We start from the raw sequence: 22099 nt of genomic DNA, 5'->3' as shown, positions 1-22099 counted from the left end.
ATTCTCATTCTCTCTCTCTCTCTCTCTCTTTCTGCCCCTTCCCAGGCTCACACTCTCTCTCTCAAAATAAATAAATAAACTTAAAAAAATAGTATTTTTAATGTTCTAATTTTAAGTTAGTTGGTAGGTTCACAGGTGTACATTGATCATTATGCCTCATAATTTCTATCTTGTTATATTTTTCTTCTGTATGTATTATATGGGACACAAGAACTTGGTTATTTTTTCAAATGGATCAAATATTTACATGTAAACAATGAAACCATAAAGGTACCAGGAGAAACCATAGGATACAGTTTTAAAAATAAGTTTGGTGTGACAGAGGCCTCTCTAACGATGACAAAAATCCAGAGCACTTAAAAGATTGAGCGGTTGGGCAAGTTTCGTCATAAGAAGTTACAAGATAACAATCAACTAGAAAGAAAAAAGAGCGACACATGCAAAGGGCTAATTTCCTTAACATATACTCCTACAAATCAATAACAAAAGCCAATCCTTCGTAGAAAAATACACAAAGGGGGCGCCTGGGTGGCTCCGTCAGTTAAGCATCCCACTTCGGCTCCGGTCACGATCTCGTGGCTCATGGGTCTGAGCCCCACATCGGGCTCTGTGTTGACAGCTCAGAGCCTGGAGCCTGTTTCGGATTCTGTGTCTCCCTCTCTCTGCCCCTCCCCCGCTTGTGCCCTGTCTGTCTCTCTCAAAAATACATTATAGACATTAAAAAAATTTTTTTAAAAAGAAAAAGAAGCAAAGGATATGAACAGATAGTCCACAGAAAAGGAAATACAAATAGACTTTAGATACCTGAAACCATGTTCAACCTCAGAGTGACAGAAATGAAATTTACCAGGATATCCCAATACCCTTTGCTGACAGAGAAAGATTTAAAAAAAATATATACATATAGTGACCACTGCTTGTTGCATTTTTCAACCCCAAGATCACTTGCCTTTACTCCCTGAAGATTTTACTGCTGCATCACTACACAAACTCTTGGACAATGATCCTGTCATAACGCTTGGTGGTTTCAGTATCAATATAGATAGATAGTTCTTCCAAGACATTCTCCTCTGCATTCCGTGGGCATCACTCCTCCGGTGACCTTGTCTCTACCTTCCCTTGGCCACATCTTACTGATAAATGTAATCCCTGAATAATCCTACCTACGGACAACCCACGGTCTCACCATCTTCTAACCTCCAGCTCAACCCCTTTCTGGTACCTCAACTCCAAAAAATTGTTTCGCCCCATCAGAACCTATATGCCATGTATCTTGCTTTCTCTTCACCCGCCCATATTCCTCTCCCTATCTAGCTTAAATTCCTGGTTCCATTTTCGTAAACGCCCTTTGCATACTCTTTTCGCTCTCTTGCCCTCTCGGGTTTCAATACACTCACCTGGCAACCCCCTAATTCTGCTTCTACACAACCGCTTACCTGTTCTGCACCTGCCCTCTCATGTAGTTTAGCGTGGCTGGAGAAATTTCTCACTTATGACCATAAACCTGAGGCAGGCCCTTCGTAGCTGCTTGGTAATCACATGACGTTTCCATGGTTCACTCATCCTCCTGGACAACTATTTCATGCCCTACTGTCTCCTTCTCCATCCTTATCCTTCACTGTTGACCTTGCTTCCCCTTGCACTGAGAAAACAAAGCAATCAGGAAAGAAGATGTCCTGATTTGCCCACTTCCGGGTCCAGGCTCTCTGACTTCCTTGCTCTGTCCATTGAGAACTGTCTGTGCTCCCAGCTAAACCAGTCCTCCACCCATGCATGGGATCGCATGTCCTCTGCTGACTAAAGGACATGGCTTCAGCAATTTCCACCTCTATCTCTCCTGTAGCATCGTTTCCCCCTTTTCTACTGGGTTCTCTCTTCAGCATATGAAGACGCTGTATTTTTTTCTTGACCTTTTCATTTCTCTGATTTCTTTATTTTAATTTTTAAGAAATGTTTGTTTTGGGGCACATGGCTGGCTCCGTTGATTGCGCATCTGGCTTCGGCTCAGGTCTTGACCTCACAGGCGAGTTCGAGCCCCGCAACAGGCTCTGTGCTGACAGCTCAGAGACCGGAGCCTGCTTTGGATTCTGTGTCTCCCTCTCTCTCTGCCTGTCTCCCGCTCTCTCTCTCTCTCTCTCTCAAAAATAAACGTTAAAAAAAAGTATTTTATTTACTTACTTTGAGAGAGAGAGAGAGAGAGAGAGAGAGAGAGAGAGTGCAGGTATGCATATGTGAGAGCAGGGGAGGGGCAGAGACAGAGGAAGAGAGAGAATCCCAAGCAGTGAGATTCTGAGCAGGGAAGCCTGCCTCAGGCTTGATCCCACCAACTGCCAGATCATGACCTGAAATCAGCCAACAGTTGGTCACTTAGCCGACTGGGCCACCTAGGCGCCCTTCTGATCCCTTTAGAGCAAAACCAGAGTTCCTCTGTTCACTGCCTCTAGTCTCTCTTCTCCCGTTCTCAGACACCCTCCTAACAGACTTCTGCCCCTCCACTCTATTGGAATAGCTCTTGTTCAGGTCACCAATGTCCCCCTCATTGCTAAATGTAATGGTCAATTCTTAGTCTCCATGAGATCATGACCTAAGTGGAAATCAAGAGCTAGCTGCTGACTGAGCCACAAAGGTGTCCCTGGAATGTTTTCTTACTCAGACTTCTAGGACATTCCACTCCTCCGACTTTCCTTGTACTGCCTTGGCTGCTGCTTTTCGTTCTCCTTCACTGGCTCTGCATCTCCATGACCTCTAAACACTGGATAGACCAGATTCAGTTCTTGGACCTCTTCTATTTTCATTCAGCATTGATTCTCTTAACGACTTCATTCATTCATTCATTCATTCATTCAGATTTCTATCTGCAGCCTGGACCTTTCCCTTGAGATCCATCATCATGTTTTCAGCTGCTTATCAACCCCCCTGGACATTTAACAAACATCTTAACACCAAACTCCTGACCTCTCTCCTCCCAAACCCACTCGTCCTGAAATCTCTCCTCAGGAAATAGGAACTCTGTCCTTCCGGGCTGATCAGCTCAGAAATCTTGGATATGTCTTTAACTCCCCTCTCTCTGTGTCACTTTGTGTCTGCTCCCGTAACAGATCCTGTCAGCTCTGCCTATGAAATTTATCCAACCACTTCCTGCCTAACACCCCGTCTATAACAGCCTCCGCTTACCCTCACCTGGATAACTGTACTGGCTTCGTAACTCAACTCCCTGCCTCCCCCGTTGCCTCCTGCGGGTCATCTGCAACACACGAGTCAGAGTGATCTTGCTAAAATATAAATCAGGTCATCTCATTCCCCTCCCAAACCTCTCCTGCCTGCCCCCCTATCCCCCGCCCATGGCTTCCATGCCATTCAGAATAAAAGCCAAAGTCCTTATAATGATCTATATGCAGCCTACAAGGCCCTGTCTGCATGGTCTTGCCCGCCTCCTCCCCCACCTGCTGGTTCTCTGACACCACCTCCTCCCATGGTCCCTCTTCCTCCGGTCACCTGCGCTTTCTCGCTCCTCCTTAAATGCATCAGGTACGCTCCTGCCAAGAATATTCTTCCCCTGGATTCAAACATGGCTCACTCCCTTACTTCCTTCAGGCCTTGGCTCAAATGTCATCTTTTCAGCGAGGCTTTCCTTAAATACTCTAAAACTGCAATACCCCCTTCCTGGGCACTCTCTGATCTTTCGTGACGTTTGCTTTTTCTCCTTAGCCGTTACCACCATCTAAGATAATATCCATTTCACTCATTCAGTTCGTGTCCACCTCCCCTGCTAGATCATAAGCCCATAAACACAAGCGTTTTTGTCTGTTTCAGTCACTGCTTAATCCACAGAATATGGAAGAGACCCTGGCACAGAGTGAATATTAAAAAATGTATATTTGTTGAATGAATAAACAACATATTTAATTGGCCAGAGGGTGGGCAACAGGCGTTCTCAAAACTGCTGGTATGAATACCAACTGTGTAATCTCCACAGAAGGCAAATTGACAATAACTATTAAAATTACAAATGCAGGGGCGCTTGGGTGGCTCAGTCAGTTAAGCGTCTGACTTCAGCTCAGGTCATGATCTCATGGTTCATGAGTTCGAGCTCCGCATCAGGCTCGTGCTGACAGCTCAGAGCCTGGGGCCTGCTTCAGATTCAGTGTCTCCTTCTCTCTCTGCCCCTCTTCTGCTCATGCTCTCTCTCTCTCTCTCTCAAAAATAAATAAACATTAAAAAAATTACAAATGCACATCTCCCCTGACCCAGAAGTGCTGCTTTTAAAGTATCCTTCATATAAATGCATGTATGTGCAAAGTGACACATGGAGAAAGTAAGCCACTGCAGAATATTTTATCCGCGAAAAGGAACGAAAACAGCCAAACTGTCCAGCAATGGCAGACTATAAGAAATTATAGCTTTTCCATCCCATGGAATAGTTTGCAGTGGCAAAAAAGAAGAAAGGAGACTTCTTGTGTCCTGATGGAACCTCCCGGATACACACGTTTTTTTAGAGAAGAGAAAAGGAGCTGAAAAGTACAGTTGGTGTGCCACTGTTTTTATAAACATAAAAGGCAAGGTACAAAAAGAATATGTATCTGCATTTTCTCATCTGTGTGCAGACTATCTCAAGAAAGATGCCCAAGAAACTGCTAATAACGGTTGCTTGTTTGGAGGGCAATGGATGGGTGAGACGCAGAGGTGGGAGCCTTCCCCCTCCCCATAAACTCTTTTAAACCCGAATTTTTGCTCCTGTGAATGGTTATCTATTGAGAGGAGAATAAGGAGAATAATTCAAAAAGAAACAAAATAATTTTTAAAACATCGTGGTGGCAGCATGCATCTTTACACGTATCACCTTGACAATCCTGTGACTGAAACCCAGCAAGTATGTCCCCACTTTTCAAACGAAGGAAACGGAAGTTTAGAGATGTCAAGTCAAGCAGTGCAGGGGTAGAATGGGATGGGGGACTGGAACCCTGCTTACCCTGCCTTTCTCTTGCCAGCCCCTCAGTCCTCCCAGCCCATGTTCTGGGCTCTGGTTCACTTCCTCCAGCCCCCACCCCCACCCCCGGCTCCCCAGAGTGGTGTCCTTCCACAGGGACCACACTCCTAGGCCCAACCCCAGAAATCTACCACCGGGAGCTTCGCTCAGAGGCCAGGGGTGGCAGCTCCCTGGAGTCTGACAGTTCGTCTCTGCTTAGAGCCACCAACAGGAGGGTGGGTGTGCCACCATGCCCCGTGGCTGAACCCAGCCCGCCCTGGCCCCCCAGGGCCTCCAGCTTGTACCTGTCAATAATGACCGGGTCAGAGGGTGTCTCGTTCCGGTTGCCACAGCTCTTCCGGTCACAGCACCGGCTGGGGGAAGATGAGGAGAGAGGGAAGGAGGAAAGGGAGGGAAGGAGAAGGGGTGTGTGTATGTGTGTGTGTGTGTGTGTGTGTGTGTGTGTGCACGCGCGCACCAGTTCGCACACATGCTTCAGGATGAGGATACTGATGTCCTGTCTCTGACTATGGAATCCCTGGTCCAGGGGACTCATTCCCAGGAGCCTGGGGGAGAAGGAAGGGTTTTCGTGGGGACCTGGAGAGCCCAGTCCTGAGTGCAAGGTTGGCTGGGGAACCCTTGTCCCAATGGCATGCTGCTTCTGGCGGATGCAGGAAAAGCAGGCTGCCGGCCACCTACAGGGTCTCTCCCTCTCTCTCTCTCTCTCTCTCTCTCTCTGGACACTTTTTATACACATAGAAAAGAGCTCAAATTGGAAGCATGCAGCTCATAAATTTTCAAAAAGTGAACCCACCCATGCAACCAGCACCCAGACCAAATGTGACGATGTGATCAGAGCCCCAGAAACCCCCTCATGCCTCTTCCTTGTCACTACTCTTCCCAAAGGTAGCCAGTGTCCCAACCAGATTTTTGAATACTATTCTCTTTTCCATGCATGAAGAACTGCCTCTCAGGACCCTGTATGACTGGCATCTCCGGAGGAGACCTTGCCTAGAAATGCCAAGCTCTGGGGTAACGAGGGAAGGGGAGCCAAGAGCTGTGCCCACCCCCGCCACTGCCCCGCCCCCCCTCCCCACCCCGCTGAGGGAGCACCCCGAGGTTCACCTAGGAAGCAGCAAAGTTTCCTCTCTCTAGCTCCTGAGCTAATGCGGGAGGCCCAACCCTGCCCCCCCCTCCCCCCAGCAAGCCTCCCCTGAGCTTTATTAGTTAAGCTTTCCAGTGGTGGCAGGAGGCCTCTCTTACAAAAACACTTGGCGAAGCCACATAAACAGGCCAGGCTAATGGGGCCTCAAGGACCCTCTCTTCAGCCAGCACTGTGCTCAAGGGCCTCCCTCCTCCCTCACCGCCTTCCCCCACCCGGCTTCCCTAGGGAGCTGCGAGGAGGAGGAGGGGGGTGACAGTGGTCAGGGGCAGGGCCTGGTGGGGACCGAGGGGCAAGGTGCAAGTGACCCAAACCTTCTCACCTGCACATGATCTCATGAGTGAGCAGCACTCGGCACATTTCGGGGTTCTTGTCCTGCCCCTCATAGATGATGGCCTGGGGGGAGAGGGGGAGCGCACAGGCTCGAGGGGAAGGAGGCTCCTCTCAAGTCCAAGTGGAGGGAAGAGATGAGCCCTGCCCCCAGGGAAGATCATGCCCTCCAACTTGCTCTGGGCCTCTGGGGAGCCCAAGAAGGCAAAGCAGGAGCTGGGATCTGGGCCAAATCAGGACCACTACAGTGGGGGGCGGGATGGGCTAGAGTGTCACGAGGTCGGTCTACAGATTCTGGTTGTCCACAGGCCGCGCTTTCCAGAGCCAGCTCTGTTTGAGGCCGGGATGTCCCCAGACCACAAGGACCAAGGTCAAGTTGTTGGTGGGGTAGACACACTCTTTCCTCCACTGTTTCCATGCCCCTAGTGGACCTCTGCCTCCTGCTCAGAGGCACTGTCCCTCTGGGCTCTCCGTATCGTGTCCTCAGCCCAGGCCCATGTGTCCCCCTTGCACTGTTCTATCAGCCTCCCCATGGGTCCCCTAGCATCCACTCTGCCCCGAAGCAGGGAGTGCGAGCTTCATAAACTGCAGCTCTGGCTTCCCACTTTCTAACCCTCTGTGCCTCCCGGCCAGCCCTCACTTGCGGGGTCCCTGTCTCTCTGGACCTCCTCCAACCCCTTCCACATTTGTCCCCTGCACGGTCCCATTTGCCACACTGCCTGGTCTGCCTCCCACACCGCGGTGACCGCAGGCTTTCTAGAAATAAACCACTTCTTCCTCTGCCCGGGGATTGGGTGGAGGCTACTTGAAGACTGTGGGAAAGCCCGTCTCCACCTTGCATTCCAGGCCACTGACTGGCCCATTTGCGACACAACCCTGCTCCTTACCAGCACTCACAACTTCTCTGAAGAAGCCCTGAGTCTTGGGGCCCTGCCTTTGGCAGGATCCACAGGGATTGACTCAGATTTCAATTTCCCCAAGCTCCTTATGCTGGCCTCTGAGCCTCTTGTGACCTTCCACGGCAGCAAGGCACTAAGGATCTGCAGTAGAAGCTCTGGAGTCCCACCCGGTCCCCTTTCCTGGACCAGTGCTCCCATCCCCCAGCTGTGGTTAGTGTAGGCTGCTAAGGGCTTTCTCTTGAGAGTTGCCCTCAGCACATAGGAGCTGCCTAGCCTGGAAATGTCTCAAAAGTTACACTCTCCCCTTGGGAGTGGTCCGCAGCCAACGACTGACTGATACAGGGTACATAATCCTGGCCTCCTTGCCTCAAGGGGGCGCAACTCGGGTGCCATTCGTCTCTAGAGCTCCCTGTGGATCAGGCTGAGGCTAGACTCCATCAGGCCGAGGCTAGACTCCAGCTGGGACCATGTCCTTGCTGAGCCCCGCTCAGCCTTCTCTGTCCTGCTTCCTTCTCTCCCCTTCTCCTGAGTGCTTCTCCACGGCTCCCCAATAAAGCCCATGCACCTGAATGCCCCTCTAGGCTGGGCTTCTAGGGGAGGCAACCTAAGAGCCTTTGTACAAATATTATCTTCTTCCAGATTGCAGGGCAAGGCCATGCACACCCTCCTGCCGGGTGGGGGCTGGACCAGTGGGGAGGAGCAGCATGGGGGAGGCGGGGGCAGGGATGAGGATTCACACTCAAATGGGGTCTGAGAGGAGGGCGGGATGGGCCTGAGCATCCCCTGGGCTGGCTCACCTGCTTGGACATGGAGTCAATGAGGCGCACATAGAGGTCCTGCTCCGTCCGAAGTCCTAAGGGTGGGGAGGTGGAGAGGGCTTGCTGGGGCCTCCGATGAAGCCACACCCTCCCCACCTGGAGCCAGGCCCTCCTCTGCCCGGAGGAATGGGGCCTTCTACGTCACACAAGGTTCAGGGATCCTAGACCTCCTCTGGGCGTCACTCACCATTGTTATACACCAATCGGAGGCGGTAATGGATCCCGTTGTTTGTCTTTTCAGCCCCAGGTTCCTGCAGGGACAAGATGGGGAGGATGCTTAGTGTTCACGTGGATCCTCTAGCCTCCCCTCAACCCCCCCCACCTCATCCCACTCCCTCTCCCTCCCTTCCATCCATTCCACCCCCCTCTCTGCCCGCCCCTTCACGGGCTATCCTATTCAACGGCCCAGTGGGAGGGGGTTCCGGGAAGCCCTCCCTCCCCACCCCATGCTCTGGCCCACGAGCCTCTCACACGGTCCTTTTCCACGAAATCGATGAAGGCTGTGCGCTCCACCTCCACAGGCTGCCCCTGCCGGTCATACATGGCCAGCACGAAGTGGAAGAAGTTGGATTTCCTGAGGTTGGAGGGGGGCTGCTTCTCAAAATGTGCGCGTGCCAGGCCCACGCCACTGCGAGGAGGAAAGGAGCTGGAAAACCACCGGAAGTGCCCTCCGGAGAGAAAGACCCCATCGCCTCCGACCAGGAAGGTGTGCTGGTCAGGACATGGGTCTGACATGGCAAGAGTCTGGGCAAGAAATTAGATTGGATGGGCCCATTCCACCCTTGTCTTTGCCAGAGATCTCAGTTCTAGACAGGGCTCCCCAGACGGCGGTCACCCTAGCCTGCTCTGCTGGCGACAAGTGTCACAGCAGGAAGCAGTGGAGGCAGATTTCCCCTGGGCCCCACATTTTGAAAGGTTGATCTCTAAAACTACATATATGAGCGGCCAATCTAACTGACCAGAGGCTCCTGTGACTGCCCTTTAGAGCATCAGGGGGCAGCTAGGAGGTTCTGGAACAAACAACCCACTGTACCCCAGCCCGTGACATGAAACTGGTGCAGGACCACTAATCTGCCCAGCCCACAACCTGGGCTATGTCTGAAGGCAGGGGGTGTCCTCCGTAGGTATATAGGGACCTGCCTTCACACTTTGGGAAAGATACACGCTGGTTCCCTTGGGCAGAAGGACCTTCTGGTCTAGCCTTGCCCAGACTTTCTCCTGGCTCATCAGAAACGGTTCCTAGAAGCAAGGCCTGGGTGAGAGCAGAGGGAAAACAAAGGCCCTATTCATCAAGTATTTCCTCAGCCTCAACGACGTACCAAGCACTGGACGCATGGCACTGAGTGGGGCCAGAATTAAATGCCTGGAAGGGAGGGAAGACAGATACAGAGAGCTATAGCACAAGGCACAGTGGTGGGTACTCCCCAAAAGATGTTACTATGCAAAAAATCTATAGAGGCAAATCACTTCTGTCTGTGAGAGGTGAGGGAAAGCCTTCACAGAGACGGTGGCTGTTCCCCTGGTTCTTGAGGAGTGACTAGGAGCTCGACAGTTGCAGCAGGCCAAGGGGTAGAACAAACAGCATGAGAAATGGTTGTAGGTGTGAGGGTTGGTGTCACTGGACCAGATTTTAGATTTTAGATTTCTGGATTTTTTTTTTTAACGTTTATTTATTTTTGAGACAGAGCATGAATGGGGGAGGGGCAGAGAGAGAGAGGGAGACACAGAATCTGAAACAGGCTCCAGGCTCTGAGCTGTCAGCACAGGGCCCAAAGCGGGGCTCGAACTCACGGACCACGAGATCGTGACCTGAGCCGAAGTTGGATGCTTAACCGACCGAGCCACCCAGGCGCCCCTAGATTTCTAGATTTTAGAAAGTGAAGTGAAGAGAAGAAAAGTTGCATTGGTAGTGCCAGACTGCGGAGACACAAAAACCAGGCCATGGAGTTTAGACTTTCTCCTCCGGGCCACTCTTAAAAAGAGTGTTCCTTGGGTCTCTCGTAGCTTCAGATCCTCCTTCTCCAAAAGGCGGCTGTGGCCACAGTCACCAGGAAATGAGGCTTCGTGGCGTGCACAAGTGTATGTGGGGGGCCCTGGGACACCCTCCAGGAACGGACCTTACTTGACTTGACTCAGGCTGGCGTTCCCGCGTGTGGTAGCCAAGATGGTGCCCCATGATCCCCTCCTCCTGGCATTCGCGCCCTTGTGTAGTCCCCTCCCAGACTGTATCAGGGTTGGTCTGTGTGGCCAATAGAATGCAGCACAAATGAGAGCATATGATTTCCAAGGTTAGGTCATAAAAGACACCGTGGCTTCTGCCTCGTTCTGTTGGATCAGCCACACAGGGCAAAGCTGGCTGCCATCTTGTGAGGACACTCAAGCAGCCATGTGGAAGGTCTACATGGAGAAGACCCAAGGTCTTCTGCCAGCCCTCAGCTTGCCAGCAGCGTGAATGAGCCACATTGGAAGAAGATCTACCAGCCCCAGCAAAGCCTTCAGATGACTGCCGCCTCATAAGAGGCCCTGAGCTGCCCCCTGATTTCTGACTCTGAGAAACTGTGTGAGATAACGGATGTTGAGGGATGTGGTTTGACAAATACAAGGAAAGGCCACCAGAAGGTTCTGAAGCCAGGCAGGGCTTAGAAGATGATGCCTGTGGGGAGGGTGCAGTGGGGTGGGAAAGAGAAGCTGCCCCAGGGATGCCGATAGGATGAGGGTGATGGTGCTGGGATATTCTTGCAAAACCATAATATCTGGGATATCCTGGCTTGAGAGCCTCGTTATGTTTTTACTCATATATATTCAGGATTTTTTTAAATATTTATTTTGAGAGAGAGCGAGGGCACTGTGCACACAAGCACACGCAAGGCGGGGAGGGGTGGGGCAGAGACGGAGGGAGAGAAAGAATCCCAGGCAGGCTCTGTGCTGTCAGTTCAAAGCCCTATGTGGGGCTCGAGCCCAGATCCCACGAACCATGAGATCATGACCTGAACCGAAATCAAGAGTCGGACGCTTAACCCACTGAGGCACCGAGGCGTCCCTCCTTCTACATATTATGGTAAATACAATGAAAGGACCAGTGTTCCACCTCCTCAAGCCTACTTGAGAGCTTCACCGTTCCATGTGAAATGCTGATTTCAGAGGCAGAAATGATGGTCTTCTTTCTCTCTGATCAAGGAGTTGGAGGAGGGCCACCCACACCTTCTCTTCCTCACCAACCGCTTGTCCCTTTCTGCAGGGATGTTCCCCCTCCAGCTTCCCATTTCCTCAGCCTTCTCCTCCCCTCCCTTTCAGGCTGACTGTCCTTTCAAGTCCTGGCCTTGACCCTCCTGCTTCCCATTTGCCAGAAGCAGGGATGCCCGAAGAGCTTTGATCACAGCAGGCCCTTGATTACTGTTGATGCATATGCTAATGAGGCAGCAACCCTGACCCCAGGACCAGTTTAGGGGTGGTGGGAGGAGGTGCTCCCAGGGTCAGGTTCCAGGACCACCTGAGGGGAGAAAAGGCAGAAGGGTGGGCTTGTGGAGCCCTCCCCATCACTGTGCCCTTTCTTCCGTCAGCTAGCCTAGGGAAGGTGTCTAGAAGGCTCTCAGGCAGCAGGGATGGAAGGTCCAAGGAGAGGGGCCTTAACAGACAAGGGGTGGATGCCCAGCAATAACGCAATCCCCTAGACCACTCAGTGTACCCTTTCTTCACAGACACCCCTGCACTTCCAGGCCAAGAGTAAATCAATGATGCTGGCATGCGTCTCTCTCATCCATCCCTCTTGGCAAATGTCAGTCAGTCCCGGGTCCTGGCTGCCTGCCAGCTCCTGCCAGGCTTCTAAGGACCAGACCTAGGAAGTCTGGCCCAAGTCCCAAGCCAAACTCCCTTCACGGGGCTGCCCTCCATCCAAGAGGGGATTCCTGGGGAGAGAGGTCAGGAAACCCAGGGAGAGAGAAGAGAGCAGGTCCTTCTGCCCCCTGCCTGGGGCCTGTGTACCAGCACCCAGTGCTGCCAGCTGGGGGACACAGAGCAGCTGCACTGCCTCATGTACCTGTGCCCTACCCCAAAGTGGGGTCAGGTTCAGTTCCATTCCTGGGGCAGCCCAGCATCATCATCCCTTCCCCACCTTGCTTAGCAGGTCTGAGGCACCCGCCTCTTCCCCGGCTCACAGACATCCAGGCAAAACAGTAGGACAGGTGGCTAGTTTACAGCTCCCGACAGAATTACTATCAGGTGAACAAGGACAGAACAATATGAGGAACAGCTCCAGCCCCCTGCAGACCCGGAGAGGACTGCAGAGTGGGCGAGACCCCTGCTGGGCACACCCAGGGCTTGCTCCTGGTCTGTGAGTGTCTGCAGTTCACCCTGCTCATACTCTGGCTGGACATGTGAGAGGGTCAAGGTGAAATAGAATAAGTTTTACTTTAAAGGCATTCCGGTATTTCCTATGAGCAAGAGACAGAGAATGACATAAGGGTCAGCACATCAGCAAGAACGTGAGGTAGGTCTGGACTATCCTTCCTTCTCCTTCCTGGCCCCCCCCTGCACCCCCAACACGCAGGAGGTGACCAATCAACATCCCGAAGTGGGAGTGCAAGCCCCAAAGGGAGAGGGGTGGGAGGGGTCAGGAGAGACTTTTGCTCTTGTAATGAGGAAACAAACCAAGATGAAAGAACACAAAGGAAGAAAAGAGAGATTGACTCAAACTCAGAAAACAGACATGGGGGGGCAAGGGTGCAGAGAGGTCTGAGAGCCCCTGCTGGGTGCAGGTGGGCTACCGGTGGGAGGTGGGGCCACTGTCCGCTCTCTTACTGGCTTAGAGACAGACGGATGTGGATGAAGGCCAATGTCTCTGATTCTGTGGTCTCCAAGATGGGGTTGCCCAAGATCGCCACCGGGATGTGGGGGGAAACTACAGGCATGAATCCTTTATCTACAAGAAAGAAGGGCAGCAGGAGTAGAGTCCCTGAAGTCTGGAGAGGCAAGGCTTCAAAGGCAAACAGTGATTCCAGGAAACACTTGGCCAGGCTGGGGAATGAGAGAGGGAAAGGCACTCCCTAAAGGGTGCCTTATCAACAAGTTACTGCCCTGGGCAACTGCGGCTCAGGCGGCTGGGAGCTCTGGAAACAGTCTCGAACAGGTGCTGCAGAGTTATCTGCTGGAGGGCTGGAGGAAGGAGCTGGGGTAGTCAACCACCAACTTCAGACATTGGCTGAGGGCTCCCGGGGCAGCGTTTCTAAGGTACTTTGCGGCCTGGCGCGCAAGCGGGCAGAGCGGGCCCTGGCAGCCTGCGGAGGTTCCGGGAGGCAGATGCCAGCAGGGGAAGCAGACCCTTTACCAAGGGTCCGGAGGGGATTTGGCTGGGGTACCAACTACCAGCCATCGGGAGGCCCTCGGTGTGTTGGAAGCCGGTAAAATTACAGCCCAAGGGACTGAGTGCAACTTGGCGGGTAGGCCTAGGAACTGGCTCACCTGGTGCCTGTGTTGCCGGAGCCTATAATTCAGAGACATTTCATTCACTTAGCATCGTTAGTGCACAGAGCATGCCGCATGGGCGCCTTTTTCAGATAAACGCAGCTGAGTGACGAAAACAGCCACGTCGATCACTTTTGTGAGGCTCCAGAAAGAATTACCCATCTCTTGGCTTTCTTCAAAAGACTGTTCTCGACAAAATGTTCAGAACAGTTTCCTGTCGACTCTGGAGTGGGCTGAGGTGGCGGGGCATTTGCTCTTGTACTCAAGACCCCGGATGTGGGGGGACAAAGGGCTCGTTTTCATATTCCCGCGAGGGCCCACTTCGCCCCCTTGCCAGCTTCTGTTCTGGAAACAGCCCAGAAGTTAAAGGCGGCTGGGACAGAAGAGCTCTGGTTGGTGCGGCTCCTTTAGGGTCTGAGGACACCTGCTTTGTAGCAGGCAGAGATGCGCGTGGGCTTCCTGAGCACTGTGCAGGAAATCCAGGTTCAAGCTGACCCCGAGGACAACCTGACCCTCACAGCTGGGGCCATTCAGGTGGCCTGTGCTTTAAAGCACGTGGGGGATGCGTGCGGGGACACGCTGGGGGCTGCAGAGTTGTCCGGCTGCCGTTGCTGGGGCCACAGCGGCCCCCTGGAGATGCTCCTTGGCCAGGCTGAGTGGGGTGCACCCTTCTCGAGGCAGCTGCTGGACCCCGCGACAGCTTTCCAGGGCAGAGAGCATCTCACAGTCTCAGCTGTCTCCTCGGGAGGTCACCTGGGGCTCCTTACGTCCTTGACTACACGCTTATAATAAACACGAGCAATCTAAAACAAGCCTCCCAAACCCTCAGAGGACGAGGGGCCGAGGCTGGAGTTTGGCGTCTCCCCAGAGACACCTCCTCCCGCCTCCCCCCCACTCGTGCCCGCCTGGACAGGCCGAAGTTCTGAGCAATGTCTTGGCTTGGGCCTGATCCACCTTGGAATCTGGGGAGCTGGGGAAATGGGGACAAGCCCCGAAGGGATCTGTAATGGTGGGGGGGGGGCTTTTAACCTGCCCTCCCCCAGGAGGTGTGGAACAAAAAGCATGTCTCCTGTATCTCATCCTTTTGCCTCCCCTTTCCCTAAAGTCTCTGCTAATCGCAGTTCTTCTTTTCCCTATCCTGGCACCGCTGCATGGGTCTCTCCTTTCTCTGCGTCCTCTCTTCCTCCAAGTGTCCCGCTGGCCCTGCTCCCTGCAGGCCCCCACCTCCCCGGGGCCCCTTGGGACTGCTGATAACCATCACGCTGGGGCCGGCACAAGATCTGTTGGCTGCGCCCTGCCCGGCCCAACATGCCCAGAGCCCAGCTGTGCCACCAAACAGGAAGATAAAAGCGGCAGCTCACGGGGGCGCACACACCTGGACGGTGTGGGTACCGGGAGGACCCCGAGGCTCTGAACCGTGTCCAGAGGGGTCTGCGGGAGCGGAGGCTTTGGGGCTGCTTCGTATCCCCTGCTCCCACTGTCCCATTCCACTGCTTCATATCCCCATTCCCGCTGCGGCATCGGCAGGGCTCACCTGCCATGGGAAGATGTCTCAACCACCGGGGGTCCCCCAGTGAGGGGGCAGGGAGGGAAGGGGTCTCACTGGCCAGCTCTCCCACCCTTCCTCTTGCCCACCCTTCCAGCTGTAGGGCTGCCCACCCTGCTTCTCTCTGCCCACTCCCTCGCCACCCACCCACAGGCCTGCCTGCCAGGTCCCAGGCTGAGGAGCGGCTATTAATTATTAAAGCAAACAAAAGCATTTCCTAGCAGGGAGGCCAGCCTGCAGCTGCTTACAGGAAAGGCAGCCCCAGCTGGCTTCCCTCTCAGGGCCTGCCTGTGTGCTGGGACCAGCTCAAGGGGGAGGGCGGGTTTGGGTCTCACAGGGGTCTCCCTGGGCTGCCGCCGGGGCCGCACACCTCAGTAAGAGGACGTGGTCTGCAGGGTCATCCGGGGCACACGGGCTGGGGCTGGGACCTGCGGCTTAGAGATGAAGTCACAGCGCTGGCCAGGAATCCTTGCACAGAGCTCCCCACTGAGAAGTTCCTGCCAGCCCTCTGCACCCGACTTCCCTTCCCTCCCCTGTTGCCTCTCCAGGGCAAGGGCACGGAGCCCCTCTTTTCTCCCTACCCCTCTTCTGCTCAGGACTTCCTTCCTCTTGGCAGAGAGCCTTCCTTACCCATCTGGGCAGGTTCTGGGCCTTCTCCACCCCTCCCTTCTGTACAATTTGGCTGTCCCAGTACCCGGTTCCTGGAGTCAGGTGGATCTTGGGGTCCACCGACGTGGAGAGGAGAGCCCAGCAGAAAGGGATTTGGGAACTTTCTAACATCCACTCCTGTGTCCTTCAGCAGATCCTCGTCGGCCCCCCTGCTGACTGCTCTAGCCTGTCCTGGTGCTGAGGACACCAGGATGAATAAGCCACTATCCTGGCCCTAAAGGAAGGCACAGGCTGGAGGGGCACAGGCTGACTGATACTGCGGCCAGTATCCTTAGGCAGCACTAAGAACTGTGCCTGAGGTCCGGGTGGGAGGGTGCAAATGTTGGAGGTGCTGGGGTGAGGGGTGGTCCCCGAGACCATAAGACTTTATTCAGTGGGTTTTGTGCATGCTGGGGCCAGGGGAACTGTTTCAAGAGGCGTTGTTAGATGCCATGTATCAGGTCAAGGGCTCCAAGGGAGTTTGGGGCCAGACGGAGATGAGCCTTGAGTGCTGAATACCTGGGAGGAAGTAGGGGTGACTGAGGTTTTAATTGGAGAGGAACAGAGTGGAGAAAAGTTCTTTGGAAATATTGCTCTGGTCCCCCCAGGGCATGGTAGATGATTTGGGGGGGGGTGAGAGACTGGGCCTGGAGCAGTGGGCTAGGAGGCTGAGGTGGGGGGGGAGGGAGGTTAACCTTCAAACCTGGGAGGAAAGACGTGGAGGGCAAGGGAGTGCTACTGTGACAAGTTGACCTCTGACTGTGAGGAAACGTCTAGAAGCCTTGACAATCAGGGGGCTGTGGGGCAGAGGCATCAAGGACACTGTCAGATCCCAAGCAGCCTTGGGGAAGAGTGCTCCTGGGCACGTTTCCCAGAGGTGCGACGGGGCGGAGCTGGGCAGAGGTTGAAGAGGCAGGGGCAGAGAAAGGAAGGTTGGTTGTTGCTGTTTCAGGAGGGAAAGACCAGAGCAGAGGACTGACTGGGGACCAAGACACAAACTGGAGAGACGGGCTGCTGTTACAAGAATGAGGAGAAAGGTTCAGCGTGCTCCCCTGTGGAAGGAGGTGGCCCAGAGTCCCCCAAATGGGGGCAGGGGCTCCCAGTCTGTGCCCCGAGGCCCAGAAGTCTCTGGACTTGCAGAGAAGGAGCCCAGGCCTGAAGAAATGCCCCCTCGCCAAACTGGGGAAGCCTACTGAGTCCCAGCAATGTGGCCCTGGGGACTCAGACTGGACACCTCAGTACCACTCAAGAATGCCCGCGTGCAGATGACACCCCTGCTGGTCGGATCCCCTGGCAAAGGGCCTCATCCCTGCACTTCTGTAACTACACAGGCTACAAGTGCATTGCCTCCTTGTGCATCTGCTTCCCTCTCATCAAATCTGCTGGCTCGAGACAGATGCAGAGGGGCAGGTGGGAGAGAAATAAGGGACTTACACCCCCGAGGCCCCACTGGACCTCTTCACCCACTCTTACAAGGAGCTCTCACCACAGCCGATGGTGGAGAAAAAGAGGGAGCCCCCATTAAGAAATGGACCACCACAAATTAAATAAAAAACCAGAACCAACAGAAAAACAGGCAGGATACAGAATTGTATACACAGCCCGGGGGGCGGGGGGAATGTGAATGGGAAAAAAGATGGGAAGGAAATACACTAAAACGTTACCGGTCGTTGTATTAGAACAGGTGGGTTTTGGTTTGCTACTTACCCATTTTTCTGAAATATAGTTATATCATGAGGAAAGCTATGTAAATTAATTCATCGGCAAGACCCTCTCCTCTTGAAGAGATGAGTTCCAGAGAGAGCCGCCCCCCCCCCCCACCCAGCACTCCCTCCGACAATCAGGAAAGGACAGGGGTGCAGAAACACAGGGCTCACTTCACACATGAAACAAGGTGTGTGTCTGTAAGGGCTGAGGTTCGGGTTGGTGTCCCCTGAACAGGCTTGGGGATGTGAAGGTTGGGGCAGGGTGCCAGACCTGCTCTGCCCTGGCGCCCCCCCCCCATCAGAATCCCCTCAGGCTGCTGGACAAGTAGCTGTTCAGACCCCTGGGAAGCCCAGCTCCCAAGTGCCCTGGGGGTGTGCAGAGGCAGCACCTCCTTAGTCCCAACCACTGAGAACTCCCGGTAGGAGAGCTAATATCCCCCTCCCAGCCCCAACACACACGCACCGCCCACAAGCAGGGGCACAACAAGTCCGCGGTCCAGGTGTTATGAGGAACAGGTCAACAAACCTTTTAAACTTCCTTCCCAGATCCAGGAGTCCATTCCCCACCCAGGCCCCCTGCCCATACTCCTGCAAAGGCGTCAGAGGAGATGGGCATGGGTGCTGGGTTCCCAGGGACCCTCTGCCTCCCCCAGGACCACCAGGAAACCACTTTGAGGAGAGGCGGGACCTGAGCGCCCTGCCCCAGCCCCAGCCCCAGCCCCAGCCCCAGCCCCAGCCCCAATCATTCAAGCCAAGTCGACTGCCCACCTCGCTCCTTCCCTACTCTTCAGCCCCCAGCCGCTTCTCTGGCTCTTGCACACCCCCCTCCTTCAACTCTGAGGGGCGTGGGAAAGCAGAAAGGGGGCTGGGTTTTGTGCCTTTCCTGGCAGAGAGCCGCGGAATTGGACAAGGAGAGGCAGTGGGACTGCCCACGAAGGAGGGGTTGGCTGTTCCTTGACGGCCGGTGGCTGTGGGGCATGGCTCAGGGACAGCAGGCAGCGGGGATACCTTCTACTGTAGAGCCGTGGACCGCCCGGCCCCGGAGCGACAGTCAGAAACCAGAAATCAGAGCCGGGACCGCGGCAGAGGGGGCAGAAGCCCCGCCCCGGCCCGCCCCACAGCCTCAGGAGGAAGCAGAAGCACTCGGGGCAGGGTGGGCAGGAGAGCTTGCCGGCACTGTCCAGAGTTGGGGGCTCCCCCCCACCCCTCGCCCCAGCAGCTCAGCAGGCTGAGCGAAGGCGGCGCGGAGCACTCCAACCCGAGCGCACTGGGTCGCGTCCGAGCGCTTACCTCTGCGCCGCGGTGCTGGCGTCCAGGATGCCCGCGCCCTGCATCCAGGAGCGCACCGAGCCCAGGCCGGCGGGCAGCAGCGGCTCCTCCTTCAGGTTCAGCCCGCCGCGGGGCAGAGTGTCCTGCGCGGGGAACATAAGGGCGCGCAGTCGGTGGGAGCCCCCGCCGCCGGGAATGCGGTCCCGCCGCGGCTGCGGGCGTCTCGGCTCGGCCCGACCCGACGGCACCGGGCGCCTCCGGGAGCTCAGCGCAGCGCCCAGTCCCCGCGTCTCAGTGCGCGCTCGCCTCTCGGGCGCTCCCTCGGAGAAAGCGGGTCCGCGAACGCCGGCGCTGTCCCCTCCCCTCCCGGGGCGCGGGGCGGGGAGATGGAGGGATTCCCCCGCGGCCTGAGCGCCGGCGGGCGGACTGCGAGCGAGGCGGGGAGGGCGGGAGCGGAGCCGGCACCCGGTCCGCGCGGAGGCGCCCCAGAGGCGCGCTCTGGCGGCTGCCCAGGGCCGCGGTCGTCGGAGGGGGGGGGGGCGAGCGCCCCGGGAGCTGCCTCCGGCGAGGCGGGGGCGCGGGGCCGCCCGCCCTTTCCCCCTCACCGCCCCCACCTCCCGCCCGCCCGCGGCGCCGGCGCGGGGCGCTGATTACCATCCGGGAGGCGGAGGCTGCTGGCGCGGAGCTCGGCGGCGGCGGCGGCGGCGGCGGCGACAGCGGCGGCAGCGGCGGCAGGAGCAGCAGCAGCCGCGCGTCCCGGGGAAAGGCAGGGGCAGCGCCGGGCCAGCAGACGCCGCCGCCGCCGCCGGCTCCCCGCGTGCCCCGGCGCCCCGGCCCTGCCGCAGCCCCGGGCGGCAGCACCTGGAGCAGCAGCAGCAGCAGCCCGGCCGACTCCCCCCGGGGCCCGGTTCCCGCGCCGCCCCGCCGCGGCCGCCGCCGGCCGCCGCTCCCCGGGGCCTGGCCGCGGGCCCGGGCCATCCCGCCGCCGCCGCCGCCGCCGCCGCTCCCGGGGGAGCGGGAGTCGAAGGGAGGGAGCGCAGGCGGGAGGAGGGATGGCGGGAGCGGGCGGGCCCAGGGGACTGGGGGCCGGGGGAGGCGGGGGCGGGGCGGCGCGGCCGGCCGAGGGGCGGCCGGGGACGTGACATCATCGGGGGAGGAGCGGCTGGGCCCGGGCCGCCGCGGTGGGGCGGATCCTGGCGAGTCGGTCGCCGGGGCTGGGGGCTGCGGCCTGGCCGAGGCCGCGGGGAGGAACGCGGGGGACGGGCGGGCCCCGGGAGGCCCGGGCTGGGGGGCAGACGGGGCTGCGACGCGAGGGAGCCAGGCCAAAGCCCGGGGAGCGCGCCACGCCGCCCTCAGAAAGCTCCGCCGCCTCGGGGTCGCCGCGGGACAGAGCTCGGGCTTCTGGCCTCACCTCCCTCTCCGAGTACCCGCCGTATTCCCCGCGCTGACACCCTGTTCCTGCACTTGCTGCTCATTCCGACGCCTCCAAGCTTTTACTCTTGTTCTTTGCTCACCCTGCTGTCCTCCTTGTATTTCCCCCTGGCGAACCTGACCTCGGTGTGACCTCAGCCTAGGACTCAAAGCTCCCTCTCTCTCTTAGGCTGGGCCCCAGACAGCCGAGCGAGCGGCGTCCCTGCGCACCCCATCCCTAGGCCCCTTCCCTGGGTTGCCTAAACCTACAGCTTGTTCGTTGGCGGACCTTGCCTTTCTGAAACCTCTTGATTTCTGATTGCCAGTTAGACACTGGGGACTCAGAGTTAGGACTCAGAGCCCAACGCACCTCCTCTTTCTCCCCAGCGTCTTCCTTCGCGGGTTTCATTACTTTTTTCTTTCTTTGTTTTTTTTTTTTAGTTTCTGGCACAAAAATCAACCCACCCTTGTTCCCAGGAGCAGAGCCATTTCTGCCCCTCTCCTCACACTCTGGCCTGGTGTGTGCTGGCCAAGCTTTGAACAAGCCCAGAAGGAGTCCAGTACTGCCCTGCAGGGCGGCATGGGGGTGTCCTGCTCTGCCTGTGACTTGCCCTTTGCCGCCCCCCCCCCCCCCCCGCGGAATACCACTTTCCGGCCCCAGCTGACTCCCATCCTGTTGGGGGACCCCCAAGTGTGCAGTTAGTGAGCCACCCACATCGACCTAGAGGAGGGGTCCCAGGGGACACTGCTGGGCCTCCTATCGCCCCGGAGGCTCCCCTACCTTCTCTCTTGACTTCTCCCCTCTTCTCCATGTCTCCCTCCACATCACCTGCAGGACCTGTGGCTCCCACCGGGACTTCCCCAGGTGTCAGCTTTTACCCCGGGTGAGATTATCAAAGGTAGGTCTCTCCCTAGGGTGAATTCTTCTGCCAGTCTCTTTCCTGACTCTAAATCCTTGCTCCTCCCAGCGTGGGCCCTGGACCGCCAACATCAGCACTACCTGGAGCTTGTTAGAAAGGCAGAATCTTAGGCGCTTCTCCGGGTCCGCTGAATCAGAACCTACAGTTTTACAAGATCCCAGGGGACGTATGCACCCATCACGGTTGGGAAGCGTTGCTTCAGAGAAACCCTCACAGCTTTCTGCACTTGCTTCACGCCTCTCTCTGACCTTCAAACCTACCTCTGGCTCTCTACATTACCAGCAGGCAGCCTACCTCTTACTTCGCGGAGAGGATCCGGGGAATGGCGGCCGGATCCTGCCTGTCTCTCTCAGCCGTTCGTGGTTTTCATCCATTCTCAGTCTTATCGCCCATTCTGTTCTCTCCTTGCACCCCCGAAAAACATGCGGACCCAGGGAGCCCTTTACTAAGTCCCATCTTCTCTACCTCCTGATGCTGCCCCATCTGGTCGTCCTTCTTTCTTCTGCTCAGACCTCCCCATTCTTAAAGGAACCCTCCCCTTGTCCCCGCCTCCCCCGCCAACATGTGCCCCTCCTGTGTCTGAGAGTCCTGGGAGCACTCCGCCAAGGATGCCTCCCCAGCCCCCAGCAAGCTACTCCTAAACCCTGGCGGTCTGGCTCCCTTCCAGCTCTGCCGCTGTTTGCTCTTTTCTCAGGCCTCAGGCCCTCTGACTCCCTGCGGCACTGGGCTCTCCAGCCTCCCCCCTCCCTCCCAGGGAAGCCATCCTGATGATCAGAGCACTCTGCCTCTCTTGACCCTGTGAGTGCCCCAGGCTGCTGTGCCTTGCTGCCTTCTCCCTCCTCCCCTCAGAGAGCCGGTGATCTTCCACAGCCTCAGAGGCTGTCTTGGGGACGCGATCTCCTAGTGTGGGCCTCCATCCTGCTTCCACCAGTCCTGAATATCAGCTGGTGAGGACAGAGGCGGCC

The 22099-nt window shown here is 56.4% G+C and overlaps 1 protein-coding gene across 4 annotated transcripts in view; it reads right to left on the bottom strand.

Annotated features, from left to right (window-relative positions):
* The window catches only part of EBF4 (EBF family member 4), a 58108-nt gene extending 38608 nt beyond the window's left edge, over positions 1–19500 (bottom strand). For 3 of the 4 annotated variants that reach the window (XR_006215562.1, XM_042980768.1, XM_042980771.1), the window contains exons 1-6: positions 18826–18962; positions 8647–8803; positions 8363–8426; positions 8155–8210; positions 6451–6524; positions 5272–5340 (exon numbers count right to left, since the gene is read on the bottom strand). Coding sequence is in view for 3 of the 4 variants with exons in the window: in XM_042980768.1 (XP_042836702.1) it covers positions 5272–5340; positions 6451–6524; positions 8155–8210; positions 8363–8426; positions 8647–8803; positions 18826–18962 (557 nt within the window). In the remaining variant the exon portion in view is untranslated. Of the gene's footprint in view, positions 1–5271; positions 5341–6450; positions 6525–8154; positions 8211–8362; positions 8427–8646; positions 8804–18825; positions 18963–19458 lie in introns of those variants that run through there. The other variant, XM_042980770.1, reaches the window with a different exon arrangement.
* Between the last annotated feature and the right edge of the window lie 2599 nt (positions 19501–22099).

The sequence above is a fragment of the Panthera tigris genome, chromosome A3 (genome assembly GCF_018350195.1).
Source record: "Panthera tigris isolate Pti1 chromosome A3, P.tigris_Pti1_mat1.1, whole genome shotgun sequence".
In the NCBI taxonomy this organism is placed as follows: domain Eukaryota; kingdom Metazoa; phylum Chordata; class Mammalia; order Carnivora; family Felidae; genus Panthera; species Panthera tigris.
Note: the sequence above shows the minus strand (reverse complement) of the source record. Positions and strands in the feature narration are given on the sequence as shown.